This window comes from Charadrius vociferus, unplaced genomic scaffold (genome assembly GCF_000708025.1).
Source record: "Charadrius vociferus isolate BGI_N301 unplaced genomic scaffold, ASM70802v2 scaffold162, whole genome shotgun sequence".
Lineage (NCBI taxonomy): Eukaryota > Metazoa > Chordata > Aves > Charadriiformes > Charadriidae > Charadrius > Charadrius vociferus.
Window position 1 is genome coordinate 1,978,962 of NW_009647236.1, and position 22,589 is coordinate 2,001,550.

At 49.6% G+C, this 22,589-nt stretch overlaps 1 protein-coding gene across 1 annotated transcript in view; it reads right to left on the reverse strand.

Annotated features, from left to right (window-relative positions):
* Window positions 1-16,202: 16,202 nt before the first annotated feature.
* The window catches only part of VANGL1 (VANGL planar cell polarity protein 1), a 33,632-nt gene continuing 27,245 nt past the window's right edge, over window positions 16,203-22,589 (reverse strand). Inside the window, exons 5-7 of the mRNA XM_009879903.1 lie at window positions 20,025-20,157; window positions 17,732-17,966; window positions 16,203-16,463 (exon numbers count right to left, since the gene is read on the reverse strand). Coding sequence (XP_009878205.1) covers window positions 16,203-16,463; window positions 17,732-17,966; window positions 20,025-20,157 — 629 coding nt within the window. The remainder of the gene's footprint in view (window positions 16,464-17,731; window positions 17,967-20,024; window positions 20,158-22,589) is intronic.

Genomic DNA, 22,589 nt, shown 5'->3' on the forward strand with positions numbered 1-22,589 from the left:
ACATCAAAGCTTGCAAGTTCCTACTGCTGGAAAGGCCGATCCAGGTCTGAGCCCAAACTCTTGAGGCAGAAGATCACGGCAGGGAGCCATACCGTTGGTCTTAACCCCAAAGAAACACCAGAGCAGACCCCAGGCCAGTTCCAAATACAAAAACAAGGTCTGGGCTGGGCCTACCTTCCCTTTCAGATGAACCTCAGCTGGATTGAAGGTGGTGCACATGAGATAGACAGCATAGTCCTGCCAATGGAAACATTCACAGGGGCCCACCCTGAAGCCCCCCTATTCCCCATGACCTTCCATCTCTAGCTGACTTTTAACCCAAAGCCTATATAGCATCTTTTCCCATGACCAAGATGTCGGGCAGGAACACATCCGTCCAACCCCATTAGATGCTGGATAATATGCGTTGGGCAATGAGCAGTGAAAGGATTCAAGCTGTTTGGCTTTTAACTATTCAGTTGCCCAGTTACTCCCTGCTTAGAGATTCGGAAGTCCCATGGTAGCCTGTGAGAAGCCTCTTTTGCCTGCAGACCGAGAAGGAGCTCAGGGCACCAGTTTGCAGTCAAGAGGGTCACTCACAAAGCAAAGGGTCAGCAACTCAGTCCTGGCGAGTGCAGCACCATCCATGTGCAGGTCACTGCGACAGTGTTAGGTCTCCCTGCTTTCCCATGCCGACAGATTTCAATTGTCTTAGCTTATTAGGTTTGACAATAGTGCAATGAATGGAGAGTTTGGAGATAGTTTTATCTTTATAAATACATTTATAAATATGTTCTCCAGTCATTTAGACTTGTTAGCATAGGTAGGGTACACATGTCCTCTCTTGCTACAGATGAAAAAATATTATTCTGACCTTTCTTATAGTCGTTTACGTCAGAGGTAAGTGATGTTAGAGGAAATAATGGTATGAGGGACAGGAGAATCAGGTTCGTTATACGAATGTGAATCAGCCTGATGAGAAACAAGGTTTACACATGATACATTTCCTTTATCAGATGAACTGCAAAGCAAGATTTTATAGGTGTTTTTTTTCTCCTGCCTGTTGATCAGTCTCTTTGACTCTCTCTCTCTCCCTCTCTACATTAGCTGAAATAGAAATTTGAAACTACCGGTATAAAAAGTTGAAGTACTGATATGTTCCTACGTGTGCCATATCCCATTGGTGGAATCTGCCAGCATGAACAACATGCAGCCGGATATCTATATATCTCTATGTATATGAATGAATACCATGCTTATATGGTATATGACCGTAGGCCATGTTTGCTCCTCATTGAACATCAAACATTCAACAGGTCCTTTTCAGACATAGCTTATTAGAAGAATAGACAGGACAGCAAAGCCCCCAGGTCAACTATTTGCCCTTTCTTGCTTCTTTATGATGCATAAGCTCTGCCTGGAAGGCTTAAACCAAGTGTGTTTGGGGAGACCATCCACCTGGTCGCACCGGGGTTATGAACAACTCGGCCCCATCCCAGAGGACCTGGTGGAGACTTTCCGAAGGCTCAAAACACAGAGCATGCTCAGCCTGGAGGTCCACTCCTCTCCTTCACACACCCCTCTCTCCTGGCCGGAGGGATGCCCATCACCCTCCCTCTGCTCTTTCCTTTCAGCTGTTTCCTCCAGAGGTTTGCTGGAGGACCCCAGCTCAGAGAGAGAGGGAGCAAGCTGGACTCAAAGTCTCACTGATGTACATCGGTAAGGAGCAAGAACGGGCAAAACTAACCATTTAGTAATCTTCCAGCCTGTGATTAAGGGAACAAATACTCACCTGAGAAAAGTATTTGTTTATTTTACCTTGGGGCTGTGCCCAGGAGTAAAACACGCACAGTTTCACCCTGCTTAAGGTTACGGCCTGCACGGGCCCTGCAGATCCAGATCAGTCGCTGCAAAGTGCCGTGAATTTCTATAAACACGAAGAATAAACGAGGAGTTGCTCTACTGCCTTTCCTAACTGGCACCGTCTCCGGAAATCCCGATTGCCTGGGTACCTTCTGTGTACCTGCCCTCCCGCTGTGGATGCCTGTCTATTCTCATGCACCCCTCTCCAGGTGCTCGGAGAGGCAGAGCTTACACAGGCAGCGCCCGCAGACCCTGCAAACAGCACTATGGACATGTTCAGGTGCACAAGTGTTTCACAGGCACACACACATTTCAAGGCATCAAGCAACGGAGCTCTCGGCCGGGGGAAATAATTAATGTAGTGGTGCTTAGGCTTATACAGAGGCCGGTGAGGCTGAGGCTCACTATAACGGGGCTAGTGGGCTGGTGTCAGTAGTTTATGGAAAGTTTCCCTAGAGTTATGAGAGAAAGGGCTAATCCTATAGCTGCTACTCCTTCACGGTGCCAGCACAGTCCTTGATGGTGCCCTTTATCTCTTCCTCATCCCCCCATTATAGTTTTCATCATTCTCTTTGCCTACGAAGGGGAACTTTTTATCATCAGCTTTTGGGATAAACACATAAAAAGTTAAGAAAGCGTTGCAGCAGAAAAAAAGGATTGCAGCAACGAAGATGAGTAGGCAGCAAAGCCTCTCCCATTAACCTGTAACACCTCGTCTACCCTGAGTTCATAGTGACTCAAGCACTGAGCAAAGAAATACCCTTTGTGAAGCAAATGGCAGCTTGAATTTGAACATCTTCCTTGCAGGGACAGGTTAAGATGGTGGCATGGAGAGGTATCACATGCAGGACCCCAGGCAGGGGCGCTCCTGGGCTCCTCTGTCAGAAGCAGGCACAACCGGCATTTGAAAGGCACTGGCAACCCTGAGGAGCAAAGCTGGCCTAACCCTGGCCGCTACATACTCAAAGGCAAAAGGTCAGTATGTTTGGATGAGGAACCAGAAAAAAACACCTCTTTATTTAAAAAAAAAAAAGTGCACCGTGGGCAGCACTGAGTGTTTCTGCAGGCAAGTCTGTTAAGACTATCCCTCTCAGCAAATAGTTCTTTTTCTCCAAAGTGTTAATTAGACATTCATAGTAAATGGGTCTTAAGACAAGGAATTGTGTTTTGCCCTCATTGAACTGCTGATCAGTCACTTCAAAGTACCGAAAATCCTAGTGTCTTATCAGCCCCAAGCGACAGTGAGGTCCATCCCCCCCCTTGCAAGTGATATGTGGTAAGAACACGAAGTCATACACCGCCTCCTCCCAGTCTCCAGACACGGGGCTGGGTGCCACAGAAGAGGGCTTTGTTTGGTGTGCTGGACCACAGGCTGGACCATAGGCAACAATCAAGGGAGAGGGAATCCCATCAAGAGCCACGTACTGCAGCTATCACGCAGAAGCACAAAGGAGGAAGCTTCTGCCTTTGCAGTGGACCCAAGGACACTGATGGAGAGGCTCTGTGAACCCAAAACTGCTCTGAGCTGATGACAACCATTTGGGAAACAGCTCCAGGAGTGGACAAGGGAGGCACTCTGGAAATCACAGATTACTCCATATTTTCAGGGTCAGCAGTTTTCGTGGTGTTTCTGAGGAGTGATGAAAGTCTCCTGTGCTGCCCTTGGGAGAGTGAAACCAGAGATCTCAGCTGCTTCGCATCCCAGAATGAAGCTGCTCAGTCAGACGCCAACATGCACGCATGGCCGAGGACACCAACTGCTTCTCCCTGTCTGTCTGCACATTATACCTCAGAAATGATTGATCCATTGCCGAGACCAAACAAAAAAACATTGCCTTCCCTTTTGTTCCCAGGGAAATAATTAATTAGACAGGAACGTATCCCTTCCCAGCTGCCACTGACTCGCCATCCTGTGAAAGCAGGCCAGGATTGCATCTGGGTTCCTCTCTGCCCCAGCAAAACTTTGGCTTTGGGAAAGCCCCACACACTGGGGAAGCCAGTTGCACACCGATGCCTGGACTTGGAGGGCCAAAGATGGGGAAGGGGTGATCAGGCCACAACCACCAAGGCCCTCCAGGGCAAATCTGCCTCCTGGCTATTTTCACACCCCTGGTACATCTACGCTGTGCAGCGCAACACCATCCGCTAGAAACTGGAAGCAGCAGAGCACAGCAGGAAGGATAATTAACCTCGGTAATGAGGCTGCACCAGCAGGACTGTGTCCTACCCAAGGCTCTGTATGTCATCCTCTGCCTTTTCCCCACTCCCTTGTACCACTGACACCTGGGCAAAGCAGCCCTTCAATGGTCAGTACACCCTGGGGCCAGCCCTGGGATGCCTCTCACACCTGTTTGGCAGAAGAAGACATCTAATGACGATGCGGACCATGGGGCAGGGTCCAGGGCAGAGCCAGCCCTCTTGGCCCAACTCCTAGAATGATTCCTGCCAGGTTTAAAAGGTGCTAAATTATTTAAAGGGGGGGGAAGGGACACGGGGGGACGGGGACAGGGGGAAGAAAAACAGCTTCCTTGCAGCTTGAAGACTCATTTCTGGAGTCAGATTACAAGCAGCTTTTGGGATGGAAGCACAGATCCTTCTGGTGCCTTGCTCCCCCCTTCCGCTCCCCCCCTCACACCTTCTCTTGCCAAGCCCCTGTGATGAAGGAGATCAGGAGATCAGCAAAGCACTCAATTGAGTTCTGATATTGTCCCTAATGCTATGGAAAGCAAGAAGATGACACAGCTTTTTTACCTTCTCTTCTTCCCTTTTGGCTTATTACTCTTCTGGTCTTCACTGGCTCCCTTAATTTTTTTTCTCTCTCCATTTCTATCTAGCACGTCTTCTTCCCAACCCACCCCCACAGCATATGGTATCGAGGGTCTCTTAAGGACAAGGCTCTCTCTTTCCCCTACTGCTTGAGTTCATGCCCAGCCCCAGGAGGAGAGCAGCCTCCCTCACACCCCTGCCAGGAACCAGCTGTGGTGGAACCCCGTGCCATGAGCCCATAGCTGTGAACACGGGGAGGGACAACATTTCCTTCCCAAGGAGAAATCCAACCAGACAAGGCTGAGGCTGGCTTTCCTTTTTTTTGGGGGGGAACAGGTGGGACAGGCTCAAGGTAAAGCTGTTTCACCAACCTGAGCACTGCAAAAATACCAGGATTTTTTTTTTTGAGGCGGATACTTCTTTCCCATCATCCCAAAATCCAGATGAGGAACCATCACCCTTCAACCAAGCCCTGACTGGATGGGGAGAGGTTGGGCCATCTCAGCTGTTGCTGCAGGGAGATCAGTAACCCCCAGCACCACCGGCAATCACACCACTATACTGCCTGAGCAGAAGACAAGTAGCATGACTTCACATGAGAACTAAGTCTTGAGGGTTAAACGAACTGAGTTTGCTGGAGGGTTATCCCATACTTCAACAGTAGCCAGAAAGCCAACTGCCTGCCCAAGAAGACTGGTAGTTGTCCTGACTGAGCTCTCCTTCAGTCGTGGGTGGCAAATGACTTAAATAGCCATGGGCGGCAAATGACTTAAATAGCCATGGGCAACCTCACCCTCCCCTTTTGGATTTGGAGGAAGCCCAGCTTGAATCAGGTCCCTCCCTCATTAACCCAGGTAAAAATAAAATGATGTTCAACCAGACAGCAGCCCTGAAATTTGCCTGGTGTTAGATTTTTGCTTTAAAATTCAGTCCAACATGTCAAAGCCCTGCTCCTGCTAGTGACAAAGAAAGAGGCTATTGAATGACAAAAGTAACTAAATGTTTGAAGACCATTTTAGTCCCCACAAAATGAAATCACTGAAGGAATTTGCACAGCTTCCCACAGTCTTGTTACTGAATTACTAAACCAGTTTCTCCCAGCCACTTACAAAGCAAAATTATAATCAACTGTAAGATCTGGTATTATGAGTACTCAAGAATGAGCTTTTACAAAATAGAAGCTAAAAGGTTTGCAGATCTCTTTCACATCTGTGGCCTAGATATAATCAGCTCCTTCTTGTTTCCTCTTTTAAAGCATGACCACAGCATCTGACTTGCACTGAAGAGAGGTCCAAAGAGCTGAAAAGTTCTGAGTGTCTCTTAAAACTTCCAGAGAGGCTGAATCAAACGTGTTTTATCAAGAACTCCCTTTCTCTCCATGCATCCACTTTTCATTCATGCTACCTTTTCAAGTAGTAAGAAAGCAAAAAAGAAAAAAAAAAAAAAGGACGACCAAGACTGTAAAGACCGTAGATGTCTAAGCATTTGGAAGCCTGATTTTTGCCTTTGGAAGAGACTTAAAATGTTTCAGTTTAGAGAATAGCTTCATGCCTAGAGCAATTTGTGGTGTCTCTGTTTTTAAAATCTTCATACCTTCATGTTTCTAAGGGCGCTGGAGGGAAAAAACACACCCTGTTCTCCAAGGTCTCTTCCACTGACTTCACACTGCCTCCTCCTTGTCTTACTGTCTCTCTCAAGGTTTTGCTCCTTCCTCCATATTTTGATACATAAGCAAGGTGGATGCATTCAGCTATCCCAGACGCACACCCACAAGGTAGAAGTTATCTCCCTTCTTCCTCTTCTAAATCCTATTTAGTGCTGCCCACACAGAGCCCAAAGATTGCTTGTTCCCTTTGTCCTGGCTGTGGCCCCACCAGCAAACAACCTCCTCCCACGGGCAGGACTCGCAGGTTTTTGGGAGGCTAGCAAGCAGCAGTACCGCTGCGTGAGGGCTCCTGGAGTCCCCAGGTTATTTGCATTAGCTGAGCTGGAACCAGAGCAAGCCCCAATTCAAGTACAGAAAGAAGTGTCCATCTTCACCATGTTCAGCTTCCCAGATTTTGGAGGAAGAGAAGATCAACTCAGGGCTTTGGAGTAGACTGGCAGTCGTGCAGCCCCCAACCTCACCACAGCCCACTGTATGAGCTGTAGCCAGGAAAACACCTTCAAACCCTTTCCAAGATCGTTATGGAAGGGGACAAGGAGATGGGGAGAAACTGGAAAACAGCTTTCTTCCTGTTTGTGGTACTCTTGAGTTACTCTCGATTTTATCGACAATGTGTCAGCATAAACCAACACACACACTCAAGGCTGGGCTGTAAAACTTGTTACAGCATTTCAAAGCAATTCAGGTAACCTTGTTCATAGATAGTGATTTATGCATATGCAATCACCCCACTACACCATCCCAACCTACGGCTGCAGACATGTTATGCTCAGCGCTCTCTCTTCTCTCAGCACCTCCTGACCCGGCAGTGCATGGACGCACACATGAAAAGGGAATGGACACCCCTGCCCCAGTGGATTATCTGTCAGTACCGGAAAGGACTGTAACCCAAACCCATCACCTTCCCAGTCCAACACAAACTCAGGAGCGGTGTTGAAAGACAAATCAAAGCGCTCCGCTTGGCCAACTCCCAGCACACCTTCTCTTCCTGCATGGTGTTGTGAGACAGTATGTCCTGCAGAGAGATCCCCTTCCCCTCGCACCCACCCCACCTGCCCTGACCTCCACACTTTCCCTGGAAGCCCACGAGTTCAATCCTTCCTTGTAGCTCCCAGGAGTTCAGACCTGCGGCTGGGACAGCAAAGGCAGTATATAGCACCAGGAAAAACTCTTTTGGGGCTTGAAGCCCTGCCCACCCCCACAGCCAGATGTTTCATTGAACTATTAAGTTAGCTAAGAGTATTGTACAGTGAGGCATTGCTAGTGCTTCACGCAAGGCTCTGGAGCCAGTTGTCCAAGGTGACAAACTCCTTTCTTAACCTATTTGTTATACTCTGACTGCATGCAGCCTCTTTGACCCAAAATCCCCACACTGAGTTCTTCAAAGCTGATGTCTTCTGACCATCCGTAACTGTGAAGCCTGGTCCTATCAGCTACTGGGGTCGATACATCTTCTTGCCTATTAAGCCACACTTCAGCCATGAGCCCCGCTCAGCATCAAACACTGTATCTGCCCCAGTGGCTGTTGTCTGTGCTGCCTCAGGCTACAGCTGCAGCCTTATGCCCTCACAGCTGGGAAGGGCACTGCAGGACAGTCCTCTCCTTCCCCAGTGACCCCAGTCAGCTGTCTCCCTCAGGCAGAATCAGAGAATCATAGAATAGTTTGAGTTGGAAGGGACCTTGAAGATCATCGAGTTCCAATCCCCCTGCCATGGGCAGGGACACCTCCCACTACACCAGGTTGCCCAAGGCCCCTTCCAGCCTGGCCTTAAACACCTCCAGGGATGGGGCCTCAACAACTTCTCTGGGCAACCCGTTCCAGTGCCTTACCACCCTCAAAGTGAAAAATTTCTTCCTAATGTTTAATCTAAACCTGCCCTCTTCCAGTTTGAAGCCATTCCTCATCCTATCACTACATACCCTTGTAAAAAGTCCTTCCCCAGCTCTCCTGTAGACCCCCTTTAGGTACTGGAAGGCCACAATAAGGTCTCCCTGGAGCATTCTCTTCTCCAGGTTGAACAACCCCAACTCTTTCAGCCTCCCCTCATAGGAGAGGTGCTCCAGCCCTTGGAAGGTTCAGCACACCAGGTCCCTCCAAGTGTAGCTTGCTAGTGAAAGACTCCATCTCTGTCAGAGGTTTGGGTTGGTAATACATAACCCAACGTTGCACCTGAGGCTCCCTTGAACCTCCAAGACCCCTGCAATTTCAGCAAAAGACTTGGCCAAACCAGAGCAGCACCCTCGGCTCTGATTTCTGCTGAGCTACGCACCACAGCCCCTTATGATTCAGATGGCTGCGCTCTGGGTGAAGGCCAGGGGAACTGGTCCCTCTAGCAAAGCCTGTTTCTTCCATCAGCTTCCACAACCCACAGCAGGAGAGAAAGTGCCACGAACGCCGGTGATTTGCTATCAGCGTTAAGCCACAAATGAAACAGAGCACGCCGAACTCGTGTGTAAAGACACAACTCAAGGCTGAGAGCCTAGGATGAGGCTGACAAGGCCGTTAATCTTGTTTGTGCCAAATTCCTGCTTCTCACACACCTGCAGCCAACTTCCACAGTCTTTTTACCTACACAGCTCTGATCTGGCAAGTCAAGTCTTCCTCTGAGGGGCAGGAGGGGACCAGCAACGGGCTGTGCACTCACCGCAGGGCGTTATTTCCTTTGCTTGCCCACCTCCAGGAGCCGCACTGCAAATAGCCCACGGCTGGGCGCTGCCAAAGCGCCAGCAGGATGAGGGGTACAGATCCAAATCAGAGAGATCAAGGGAGGGCAGGAGGCCGGACCGCGCAGGCAGCCATCCCACCCTTCCTGCTTCCTCCCGGGCTTTAGTTCAATGCTCTCCAGCCTAAAAAACATCCACCTCCTCCACCCCCCTCCCCCAAGCACAGAATTACCCATTTGGATGTTTCTCTCCATCAGCATTTTATGTGCCTGCTGCTTATCTCCACAACTGTTGCGCTGTGGGTTTGGGGTTTTTTTTTGGTTGGTGTTTTTTTGTTGGTTTTTTTGGGTTTTTTTGTTTTTTTTTTTCACCGCACAGCAGCATCCTGTGGATTTTTCCAGCAAAGCCGCTGAGGAGCTCTGCTGGGCAAAGCACCGCTTCGAGGCCAGGCACTCCTCCCTTCAAAGGGGCTTTCCTGGAGAGCAGGTACTGAAGACGGTCTACGGGAGGCTGCTTCCACCCTTCCTTGGGCACGGCCGCTGGGTCTTTCCGAGCTCTCGGCATGCCAGCGATGGAAACTGGAGGTGGGGAGCGCCGCACCCACAGGTGCCGCTGAGGCGAGATCCCCGCACCTTGTTTTAGCAGAACGCAGGCTTGCGTCCACGCAAGCATGGGGAGCGCTGGCTCTTCCTCCTCTTGCCACTCCTCCTCCTCCCTGCCAGGTCCAAATAAGGAGCTTCTGCCATGAATCCTGCCCTTCATAATTCATGTGCAAACTACGAGAGGAGACAGGAGGCAGAAAAACCTGTTCCCACTCCAGTCATGCCCAAAGCTGCGGTTGCTCCCCATCATTTGAGATTTCAGGTGTTCAAAGCAGTCACCTAACAGTCCCTTCTTCAGGAGTGATAAATGAGTTTGCATTTTACTGTGGCAGGGCAGATCAGAAAGGTCTAGAACGAGGGTGACAAAAAGACAGCTTCAAAAAGGTTAAACCACATGTTTGCAGGACCCCTCCCAGCCACAGCTAAGGAATGCTTGAAGGCCTAAAAAGCCTTCTCTCTCTTTTTTTTTTTTTGGTCTGAAAAGATAAGAGGAAGGAGTGGGACAATCAAATCTGGTTTCAGTTTATTTCCAGAATTTTACTGTACAAAATATGCAAAGTGTAAAATGTTTCAGTTTAAAAACAACAAAACCCCCATCCAGCTATAACTTAAGAGAACCCAGCTTGGAACAGAACAATTTACTAGGCTAGACCCACAGTGCATTAATGTCACAGACACCAGGAATTCGCTTACTTAAGTTCACAATTAGAAAAGAACAGAAAGACCATGTACCATCGCAGTTAAAGTCACATGTGCAAAGAGGAAGGGGGTGGGGAAAGACGGAAAGAAATGCTGGTTAGTGTCTATTAATTAGAAAACCTTGGCAAAACCCATCTTACTATACACAGTTCGTGTAGAAAAAAGAGTATTACACAGTGATCAAAAGAGGGCGAGGGAAGGGTGTTCACTCCCACCCCCTTCCCCAAGACACCATAATGCTGAATCAAAGAAACAGGCACAGAAGAGTGTAAGATTCCTTCACAGTTACGCCTGTGCAGGTAGCGAGCCACAGCATCCCCCCCACCCTGTGCACGCAGGAGACAGATACCCACCCCAAGCTTCGTTAGCGCTGGTCAGAGGTGCCTGGGAAGCAGTCAGAGGGAAGGATTCCCTCTCTCGGCAGAGCAGACGCAGGGTAGGGCTGGCTGCCAGCTGCCCACAGGGTTTCGGTACGTTACGGGGATAAAAACGTAGTCTCTCGGAGGGATGCAGAGGGGTGAATAACACCAGCCATACTGCCGGTGCTGTGGGTACCCGGCACGGGAGTATCCCAAAGTGATCCGCACTGGTCACAGAGCAGCTGTCGGAAACGGCAACTTTTGGTCATCACCCATCGGAGGCAGCAGCCTGAATGCAGGAGGATGCATATTCCTGTAGGAGACTTCATGGCCCAAAGCCATCTCTTTTAGGAGAACAGAAATTTGGGAGGTTTAAATTTTTTTTTTTTTATATATAAAAAAACCCAAACAAACAAACAGCTCAATCCCAAGAGCGCGTCCTTCTTAACACAGTTTAAACACCAAACCACCAAGCCTGGCTTGAAGCTTTAGCCATGTATAACACACACATCTATAAGGGGAAAAACACACAGACACACAAGCTGAATGAGAAGAGAGACATCTGTGCACCCATCTCGTGAACAGCTCTCATACAGCAGGGCAGAACCGAGCGCAACTGAATAGTGGAATCTGAGACCAGACTATAGCATTCTTGCAAAAGACTGCCAGACTTTTGTTTTACCTTTCAAAAGGGCAGATTTACAAGTTTTGGTAAGCAAGATGAAATTGGCTTGAATAGGTTTCCACGTTTAGCATGGTATGGATCTTTCCGGTTTCTTCAGCAGCAAGCGTTGGAAACGAGCACATCTCAAACAAGACTTTTAAAAGCTACTTATGCAGGCCCAGCTTCAGAAACTGCTCCCCCACCGCTGTTGGCATGCTTGGCAAGAGCTGATTCCCGAGGCTTTGCGTGGAGATTCCCATCCCAAAGGAAAAGGTTAAGAGGCTCTGTGAGGGCTGGGATTTGCTCAGATCTCCCCCAAACTTGCGCCTTACCATGAGCTGCCCCCAAGCTCCAAGCTGTAACCCCAGCACCTCCCATCCTAGTGGATACTTGTTCCCAGCATCCCATCCCAGTGGATACTTATTCTGCCTCACTAAGGAACTTCAGGGGAAAAACACAGGGAGGGGAGGATGGAAGCTGGAGGGACCGAAGTCACTGGCAGGAAAATTTTTAGAGGCAGAAGTCAGAAGAATAGCTGGCAGAGGCTGAAATCAGATCTGCCTTTCTCTCCGATATCCCCCTTCAGGGCGGATTGCTCTTGAAGGCACCAAAGAAAACCCCAGAAGCAGGAGCTGACCTTGCTCTGCGAGCAAGCTGCATCAAACCACCCTTTCCATGCACGGTGCGTCCCACCCCCGCCACCCTGCTGCCTACAGGGCTGCGAGGGTGGAAAAGTCTCCCCTGCATGGGGTGAAAACCAGTAGTTGCAAGCAGCCCCTCCACCTCCCCAAGCAGACCACAGGAGCTTGGTCAGGGACCACAGGTACGCTATGGAGGAGGAGGAGTGCTAAGATGGTTACACTTCTGCGAGTGCGGCAACCACATGACAATGAGGGGCTAACAGATGTGCCGCCAACCTTCACCCGGCCCTAGTTAGAGGACTGGCAAGGTATTAAGGGTCTAATATCTGTCCCTACACTCCTTGAAGCTGCAAGAAATCAAACTCTTTAGCCATGAAAGAGAAAGCCAGCCTTCACGGGAACCCACAGCCATTTCCACCCACTCTGGAACAGCTGAAAGCCTTAGCTGCATCTGGTTTTTGGAAGATCTCAGCATGGCTTTGGATTTAGGCCGTAACAAATCTGAGAGCAGAAAACAAAGCCTTTAAAGCATCCGAGCAGCATACTTGAGGAAAAGCGCCAACGTGGAAGAGAGGAGTGGGTCAACACCACTCCCGGCTAGGCAACACGGCACCCTATCGGATGCCTTTAGTGATGGATGTCCAGTGCAACGATCTCCTCTGAGGGGGGAAATTGCCCACTTCACCACAAACAGGGTTGTCTTATAAGTCACTTGAATTCTAAAAAAAAAAAAAAAACAAACCAAAAAAACCCAAACCACTTTCCAGGCGGGTACAAGCATCCAGCCTAGGAAACAGGAGGGAGAATATGCGCAAGGAGATACTGTAGGATAGGAGAGGCATTCGGAGGAAAACAGCCTGCACTTGGCTGGCAAACCCTACAAGCCTTATTTATGCTCAGCTCTTGGCAAGCTCTGCAGGAGTAAGGACTGCAGGATTTTGGATGAGAGCTTCACTCCCTGTGACTTGTTTCTTACTCATTAGCTGGCTATAAACAGAGTTAAACAAACCAGTCTGCTCTCACTGCTCAGTATTTTTATGAAGAGTCTGAATTCCTGTAGATGCCACAGATCCATCTGTGGATCTCAAAGCACTTGACAAGTTGGAGTTTAGCCTCACAACACCCCAGTGAGGTAGGTATGACAGTGGTCCCCTGATTTTGCATCGAAAGGGGAAACAGGAGAGACCCCAAAAAATAAAGTATCATAAAAACCCCAACAAAACCAGGGAATACTCAGGAGTCAGAATCTTCCCCCTTTAGTCTGTCCTCACCCTAAAGCATGCTGCATCGCTAAAGAGACCGTCTGAGAGGCCACGTCCTCTCTTTCAGATTTCATCAGACAAAGCACTCACGGTGCTGACACAGGGAAGAGCGGTTAATGCAGGAGTTGCCCCCACCGACAGTGTCCTTTTTGGCAGCAGGCAGAAAAGGCAGCGCTGAACCACAGCACACAGATGAGGAAGCAGACCCAAAGCAAGCACGTGCTGCTTCCGTCTGGCTGTCCATGTGTTCAAGGACTTAATGCAATTAAGACATGAGTTTCCTGAGCAGATACTGTCAGACAACGGCCCTTGTGGGGGAGGGAAAAGGAAAGGGGAAGGAAATCCTGGGAAAGTAAGGAAGTTTTGCAGAGGTGTCTGAGACAAGGTGCTCTCATGCACATGGCACACCCAAGCCCCTGGCAAGGTGCTTCTTGTTCTGGCTACGCAGAAATTAGCCAATTCAGCCACAGGCAGTAGCCTCCACACAGGTGTTAAGTGCTCCACAGTCTCCCAAGCTACTCCCAGTCTCTCCCACCTTGCTGGTTATGCACATCATAAAAGCCGGATACATGCATCTTCAGGAGAGCCAAGTGTGAGACACTATATGCTCCTCCTTTTTTTTTTTTTTTCTCCCAGGAGGGAATAAAATAATCTATTTTTCCAAAATAAAACACTGCAAAGGCCACAGTCAATAAAGGAGTCCCTGTACAGACTACCAGAAAGCCTGACCTAGAAAGAAACCCAAACACTAAGTTTAGAGAAGAGAAAACTCTACCTACTTCCCATCCTTTAAGGGACGTGGGCCCGATCCTGTCATGTACCACACCATCTAGTTTCTTCACAACCACGCCTGGCACATTACATGGAGAAGACAAGATCCAGGTGACTACCACGTACTTGTAAGAAATGTGCAGGAGACTGCAGGTCTCACTTGGATGGGGAATCACCACTTTGGACCCTTGCTCACCAGGGTGCTCCTCTGATCCCAAGAGGACTATCTGCAAGTGCTGTTGGACGTGCAGCTCCATCGCTGCTGAAGCTGGAAGAGGCTGGACTCCCTATACCCCATCCCCTGCACCCCTGCTTAAGGCAGCTGCTCCCTCCCACCAGCTCGTGGTGGGCACCAGTCAGCCCACACCAGCTATGCCATGCAGGACTGGCAGGGCCCCGCTCCCTGCTCTTAGCCAGGCCACCTCACGCTGGTGGGAGTTGGGGGGCAGCCCCACGAGCTGGTGAAGGAGCCCAGGGAAGGCCAAAGGGGACGGGAAGGGCTGTCACAACTCCCCTTGGAAGACAATGCACCCTGGCAGCCAAAGGCACTGGTTTTATGTACCTTGCTGAACGGGGGCCCTCTGTGTTAAGACACCAGTATGGAGGGCAGGTCAGATCCTGCCCGATAAAGATACTTTCATGGCAAAAGACTGAGGGGGGCAGAACGAAGGCAGCGTTTGCATTCACACAGGCAAATCCACCACCGCAAAGCTGGGGGGTGGATCTCTGAGAGACCCGACTGAAGGCAGGTCCCTGCCAGCCTCAGAGCTGGCTCCAGAGTCACTCGCTGCCCTGTGCCGGCAATCAGACTTCAAACATTGCTTTAGAGGCTCATTGTTAAAAGCAAACCTTTCAAAACTCCGCAAGTCTCAGACGACAAGAGTCACACATGAAAGCTACACTGATGGGCAAAGGCGGCCTTACAAACCAAACCGCAATTCAAGAGCTAACGCATCGCTTGCAGGAGCAGATCCCGGCACTGAGCAGAAACTCCGGCAGTACTGAAAGGCCAAGAAAGGCAGATTTTCAACATTCAGACAAAGTTTGGTATTTCTTAGCTATAGCTGAAGGCGTACGGTGGGGAAGGACACACTGCAGTGTTTCCAGAGCACAGCAGTTCTCCAAAGCAAGAGCACGTGGCAGAGGCCAGCCCTTCCCTGGCTCCTCTCCTCAAGGAGGGAAGTGCTTTTGCCCGTCTTTTCCTCCAGACGCACTCGAAGGGAGAGGCGAATTCCTGCCTGCACCCCCCTTACACTCAAAGAGGCTGTCAGACATAGGGAGGGTGTGTGATTTATCTGAGGAGGAACCAGCTACTTACCCACCCTGTCCCAGTGCAAATACGCAGCCCTTGCAGGTGCAAAAGGAACTGGCGGTAAGGCAGACCCTGAGGGGACCATGGCTACAGAAACGCATTCGGGTACCAGACAGAAGGGGACAGAAACAGGGATCCTCGGGAGTGCCCGACACAGATGCAGGCAAACAGGAGAGAGGGGAGGAGGTGAGAGACAACAGGGAGCTGTGCCACACAGAACGGTTTCACTAACAAGCACCAGTAGGAAAAAAAAAAATAAAAAAAAAAAAATTGAAGAGCTGCAAGATGGGCTGATCCAGTTCAAGACAAGCAGCTTCAGAGACACAGAGATTAAAACCATCCCACTAATGCTCGTACAGGTCCAGCACTGACAGAAGAGGACAAACAGAGAGGAGGAAAAGAATAAAAGTCTTCAGTCTCCAGATCAGGTGGCTCACAGAAGCAGCCCTCTCACCCACCCTCTGATGCCCTCTCCTCCCTGAGTGAACAGGGACTGCAAACCCCCGCTGTGCAAGCCGGTTTCTACAGTGGAGGGGTGAGCAACGCGTTCTCAGAAACAGCTACAGGACGCAAGAGTGGAGACACAAAAGCGCAGGCGCGCGCATGGCGTAAGGCAGCGCTCCAACAAAAATACCGACGTTGCAATCGTGCGGAGAGAGAGTGAGCGTGAGATTTACAGTATGCCTGGAAAGGAGGGGGGGTAAGAAAAAAAAAATAATCTGTTCTGTCTCCAAGGCTGAGCTAACCGAGCCAAGTCACCCTGTCGCCTCTTAAGATATTTCTTTCTAGATAAGATATCCCAACTCCCCCCTCCCCTTTCAAAATAAAGTGCAGATGGTCAAATATTACTGGTCCATCATCTGCCAGTTTCAGTCAGCATTGGGGAAATTAAACCCAAAAGCACAATATTGAAAAAAAAAAAAAAATCCCCAAACAACCCACCCTCAAAATCCCTTAGACTGAAGTCTCAGACTGTAAGCGGAGGACAAATTTATGAGATTTAGGGTCTATGAACTCTTCTGAGAGCTTGATGAAGGGGATTTTCTTCACATTAACAACGAGGCTGAAGTCCAAGCACTTGAGGACAAAAACAATGCCATCTTGTAACCCGCTTGTGACCGCTTCCTCACTGACAAGCGTCCACTGCTTGGAGAACCAGCGATCCCTGTCGTACTGGAGGGTTGGGCCTGGGTTGAGGTAACGCTCGAGGAATGCCTGCCAAGAGAGGGACACGCGTTAGTGCCGGCCCCACAACTCACTCTGCATCGATGCTCTCTTCCCAGCCCCAGCTACAGCTCCACGAGCACAGGCTTGCCACACTGCAAATGTTTTCAAGCTTCCATGCTTCAGGAGACATCTTCTCCCCAGTCTCTTGCAGCTTTTCAGACCCCAGGAGCAGACACAACCACCAGGAGATCCTCTTTCAGTCCATCCCAGTAAGCTTGCAAGGTCATAGCCCTGACTTCTGCTGTCAGCACTGCCATCCGGCAGCAGTTCGGTAGAGCAGAGGTCATTTCTCCCTTACCAGCCCCATAACCCACACCAAAATTGCAGTCCCAGACAGGCAGATGGGAGAGGTGGCCCTCCCTTCTTCAGGCCAAGCTAAGGTGGAAAGCAGAGGTTTCCATGTCTGCAGCCTGACTGAGGCTGCAGAACTGAAAGCAGAAAAAGGAGTGCCATTTGAAGTCGCTTGCGTTTTAAAGTCTCCTTTGCAATCTTAATGGCAGCAGAACTCCCCCTTGTGTACCTGGGCAAGGTCCCAGGTGGATCCCAGGGAGAGGGTGCTAAGCCCCATCTCTTGACAGCATTTCTGCTCTTAGCGTGGTAAGTCCTGGGTCAATGCCCAGGAGTGAATTCTCACGTTTCTAATGCTTCTCAAGGATTGTGGGGTGTTCTTAGAGGGGAAGGTGGAGAGTGGGAGGGGGACCGTGTGACCTGTTTCCCTCATCATTCAGTCCCTCCCAGTGTCTGCAAATCAACAGTCACAGTCACGGCGCAAAGCGGCAAGCTGACATTTGACCAAGTGGCCCATGAATTAGAAACGCTGTCAGATAGACAGGGATTTAGGTGATAATTAGAAGCAGTCCAAAATGCAGCAGTGTAAAGGGGAAAAAGAAAAGGAGAAAAAAAAAAAAAAAAGGTCCTTTGCAGGTTGCCACCTGCATCCCACGAGCCAGCTGGGAGAATATCCTGTGACCCAAGGCCACCATCTTGGATGCTTCTTTGGTATTCCTTTTGCTGAACTATATATGGGAACAATTATCCCATAGGCACTTTCAGATAAAAAGAGACAGATGATGATGTAGAGGAAACACTATTTCCCTTTAAGACCTGATGCAACCTACAACGCACTGATCATATCACAGACAGCAACTGTGAAAACCTCCGCTCGCCTCCCCCGACAATTTTCTGTTCTGCATGTACACGTAGGTGTGCCATTCCTTTCTCTCTCCTCCCTGCACCAACGTTAGAGAAAGCGTTACCTTTGGTGTCATGTTATTGGTGATGCAGAAGGACAAGTGTTGCAAGATGCTCTCCATGCTGTGGTACTGTTGCTGGCGGGTGGTGCGAAGGTACTTCTGCAGAGCTCTTGCCATGGAGGGAAAGATTGCCTGGGCTGCTTCTCGGGGGTCCATCATCTCTCCTGGAGCCTTCTGCTGTTCCTCTGCCTGGAGGCGTTTGATGTGAGTGAAAGCCTCCTCTACTGCAACCACAAGCCTGCAGAAGGAAAATCGGGACAGCAAGAGTCACACCAAGAGAGGTAGGATGGGTCTGTGGTTAAGGCAGAGCCTGGGAGTCAGGATTTACAAGCTCCTATTCCCATCTCCGCCACTGACTCACTGCTTGACATCACACAATTTATGTAAAATCTTCTCTACTGGCAGTCTGAGGGGTAGACGGCAGCTTTTCTTTCCTTGCCCAAGCCATCCAGCAACGGAGGGTCATAAACCAGGATTAAGACTTTAAAAGCCTGAGTGTCGTACTTGGTTCTGCCAACACAGCATAAACATCAGCTACATGACGCAAACAAGACACAGCTGCCCTTGTGCTTAATGCACGTCTCTGAAAACAACGGTTCTAGCATACAGTACTGCAGCGTGAAGCGTAAAGACGGGCAAGCAGTCAGGAAGGGGCTGGCTATAAACCAGCACGACCCAGGACAGAGACTGCTCCGTGACTCTCTGTGCTCAGAATCTGCAGTCTGCTCCCATTTACACCAACTGGGAAGAGACCTTGCACTGCCAAATGACTGTTCGGCACCCCTCTGCTGAACAGTGAGGGGGCTCCCGTCTTCACTCCTAACGCTGCAGCTACAGACATCCTCTGCAAACCATTCCTGTGTTGGCACAGGTGAGCAAACATTAAGACCACACCATAAAAAGGCAAACAGATGCCAAACGACACTTGCAAGTTAGTCCAGTACTTAGTAACAAGTGAGGGGCTATGCTGCAGTTAGTGAGGAAAAAGCAATGATAATGGAAGAGCCACCCAACAAAACTCTTTTTACTCCTCCAGACAGGACTTGTTTCACGCTGAACTTCCACTCAAGTTACCAACTGCTGTCCACACTGCCCTCAATACCCAAACCATGTTAAAGCCAGGGGAAGCTGCCTCACGACAAGCAGAGGTACAGCATACTGCATCCAGACTATATATGAGGAACAGCACGAGAAGCCCTGACCGCTGCCTACTTTGTTTAATTTGACTTGCGGGAGGTGGAAATCGGTTTCTAATCTCCTTGTGTCTTTTTGTTGCAGCACTGACCTTTCTCCTTTGAAACATCTGGCCTGGTCTTGTAGTGACTGATGGTTTTCCTCTGACTAAGCAGCTGTTCTAACCAAACTCAGCAAGGAAGGGAGATGTGTCCGAGTTAGAATGCTACACTGCATGAAAAGGAAAAGTTTAGTTTCCTATTGCTCCAAGGCTGGAAGAGAGCCCAAAAGACAGCGGCTATGGAGCACAGGTCAGACCAAAGCAGGCTACGGGGGGGACACACTGTGCCAGCACTTTCCCAACGAAATACAAACCGCCAAAAGAAAACACAAAACAAGCCAGCTCCTTCCAGTTCCGGCACATTCCTTCCAAATACAGCTCATTTCAGGAGTGCCTGTCTGTAAGCGACTTGCCTCCAACAGTTAGGTACCTTAACTACAAACTATAATTAGGCTCCAGAGCAAATAGAGGCACTATCTCAGGTCACCTCAACAAAGCATCGACTCAGCAGCCCAAGTGTGACTGACAGGAAAACACGCCTGTGCTCCAAAATAAAATGCAACCAGTTCTGGTCAGGTCTTTCCTCCCCAGCTCATTGAAAAGGGCAAACTGCCCTTTTTAGTAGTCTGCAAACGCAAATATTCTCCTCACCCATGAACAGGCAACACCAAGTGCTCCACCAATCCTGGATTCTGTCCCTGCATTACTTGAGCTGAGACGACAAGCCTGGGCATGGGGGAAATAATGGGATTTCCTACAGCAAGTAACTACAGATTTGTCAGGCGCTGGACTGTTCCCTAATCCGTGACATTGCATTAGCTTATCTGGCATAATAGACACAAGCTCTGCTTTATGCATGTTCTTCAGATAATTCCAGTTGAAAGCTGTCATCCGTCCCTTGTGCATCTGGGTTTCATATGCTTCTTCGCTGTGACAGATTTACAGCCAACCCCCAGCCCCGAATCACGACGACAACCACCACCCCGCCATCAGGCTCAGCAAGCCCCATGCCACCAAGCCCAGCAGCACTGAGGAGTGGCACCCGGCAAGGAACAGCTTTACCTGGCACGGCGTTTCTTCACTCGGCGCTCATGGTCGGCCTCTTCGTAGTAGAGCTCATTGTGACTGGAGTCCCGGCGACGGGCCGCAGCTGCAATCATGGCACGGGACTGCCCCGAAGCGTTGTTCCCTGGGCCTTCCGGAGGAGAGGACGAGCAAGAAGTAGACAAGAAAGGCGGCGTTACTGCCATGGGACCAGGGCTGGGACAGACCAGCACCCCACAGCATCTGTCAGAAGTGCTCTGAGGCTCCAGCTGTCCCAGCCAAGGCTATAAACCCTTCCCCGGTCCTCAGGAGGTCTGATAGAAACCCTGCTAGACAGGACTGGCTTGCAGAGGGGACTTTGGCTTGTGGACAAGGGAAGTTAGTTGGGATGAAGGATCTCACGCAACGTACACGAAAGCAGAGGTGAGGTGCACATGCCAAGGATGCAACTTACCACCCATTATATATGTTTTCAGTTTGAAGGCAAAGGCAGCTGGAACACACCACATTTCAGCAACAAGACAGTGTGAGAGCACAAGAAGTGAGGAGTTGGAAAGAGGAGAAAGACAAACACAAGAACATCAAAAGACATGAAGATGAACGAATGAAAGCCAAGCTCCAGACAGTTACACGCAGGGAGGAAAAACAAGATGCAGAGGCAGCATGGTCACCTTTAGACAAAGCATAGGGTTTTCCAGAAGGGCAGATGCTGTCAGAGCAGCAGTCCTGCAACCGGGTAGGCTAAGGTCTATATGCATAGTAGCTCCTCAAGGTTCTCAGAGCAGCACCTGCCATTAGCGCTTCTGTTGCTGTTAACAGATCCTACGCACCTACAGGAAAAGGGAAGCTGCAATCTGCTCTCTAACTCCTGGACAAGTGACAGAGCTACCTACTACAGGACCTTAACTAGTGACCCTAAAATGCAGTAGTAGGTTCTGCAGTTCCCCCATGAAGCTCACAGTGCTAGCTGGTTGGGCAGAGAGGGGAGAAAATAATATGTTGCCCCAGAAGAGTCTACCAACCCCGTTTATCTAGATAGAGGATAGAGGTGGGTCTACCCAGAGGGAAAAAGGAGAAATCCAGGACAGTCTCCAAACCACCAATAGCTGCTCTTCTGACTAACCACTCTGAAAACCCACACTCTGAACTGGCAGTGGTTAAGGCCAATCAATTGCACAGGCATGCTTAAAACTGTTCTGCTCATGCAAGGGCAACTTTTTAATTTTTTCCTAAAAAGCACAGACCAGATTCCAAGACAGAAGCCTGAAGCTCAGCAGTGGGAAGGACGAGCATTCACACAGACAGCTTCTTAAAGAGTCTAAACATTTCAGACTTTGTTTGACAGCCCTGAAATGGAGGATATGACTCAAGGGAGTCACTAGCTCCCAAATTTGGGTTAGAACTGTCATTTGCCTCGTTGACTATGCCTGGCGATGAAAATCCTGGTTTGGAAGGTGAGCCTCGCCACTCCGTGTAAGAGAGATTAGAGCAAGATGTTTTTCCTTCCTGGCTGCTCCAGTATCAAACACAAAAGCTGCCAATAAATTAGGCTGCTTTAATAGCATTACGGTCTTTTCACATGGAGGGTGTAAGAGACTGTCAGGTTGCCAATGGAAGCTGCAGCCAGAACAACACTGCTTCGTAAAATGGATGGGAATGTTCTTAAGGACGTGCCTCTAAGCCTGAAATTTCCACATTGCAAAGGCAGCAGCATTGCACAAGGAACAGCCCAGGGAACCAGTGCTGCCCCAGAAGGGAAGGCACGAGTTTTCAGGCCCTGGCAGGCTCATGAGCTTGACACTTGGAAAGGCCTGCCAGCCGCATGTGGAACTTGCTTCTGGTTCCTTCTCTTCCAACAAAGTCTTGCAAGCTAGCAGCTCCTAAGCTACCAATGCCACCAGAATGGTGGTTCTTCCTCCGAGTTTGGGAGTCCCGACATCCCAGCAGATGCTGCAGGAACCAGGACCCTGCCACCTCCTGAAGAGATGCTGCAGCACTGCTTGAGAAGACAAGCCAACTAAGTAACCAGAATGACGTGTCCTGCAATCAGCCTGGCAGGCTGCTGGGTTTGAACAATGTGCTGACACCTGTGGGACCAGGAAGCCCTCATGTTCCACACACCAGGCCTCATGGAGGGCAAGCTGCTGGAATGGAAGATTTCACCTCCAGGAAAGCGCAGAGCAAGTCTGTTTGCTTCCCCTCTCCTAGTCAACTTGTTCTCTCCCACTTGAGAGCTCCTTCACTCCAGGCAGCAGGAGACACAGGATGAGCAAGCCTGTCCCTCTCCCTCCCCCCTGCTTCCCTTCACCCTTCCTCTGTCAGGATGGGGACTTCTAATTAATTTTACAGACTCAGGAGTGTTGCATCAGGTTTGGGCAAACATTTAGAATAAGGTCTTTAAAACTTCTGAAGTCACCAAAAATGCAAATAATAATAACAAAATAAGAAAACATAAGGCACTAAAGCTTTGTTGGAAGGCAAAACAATCATGTCTTATAGTTTCCCATGGGACAGATATTCTTCATATTTTGATCTCCACACCCTGCACGCAGAGCCCTCTTGCCCAGCTAAAACCTTTCAGTC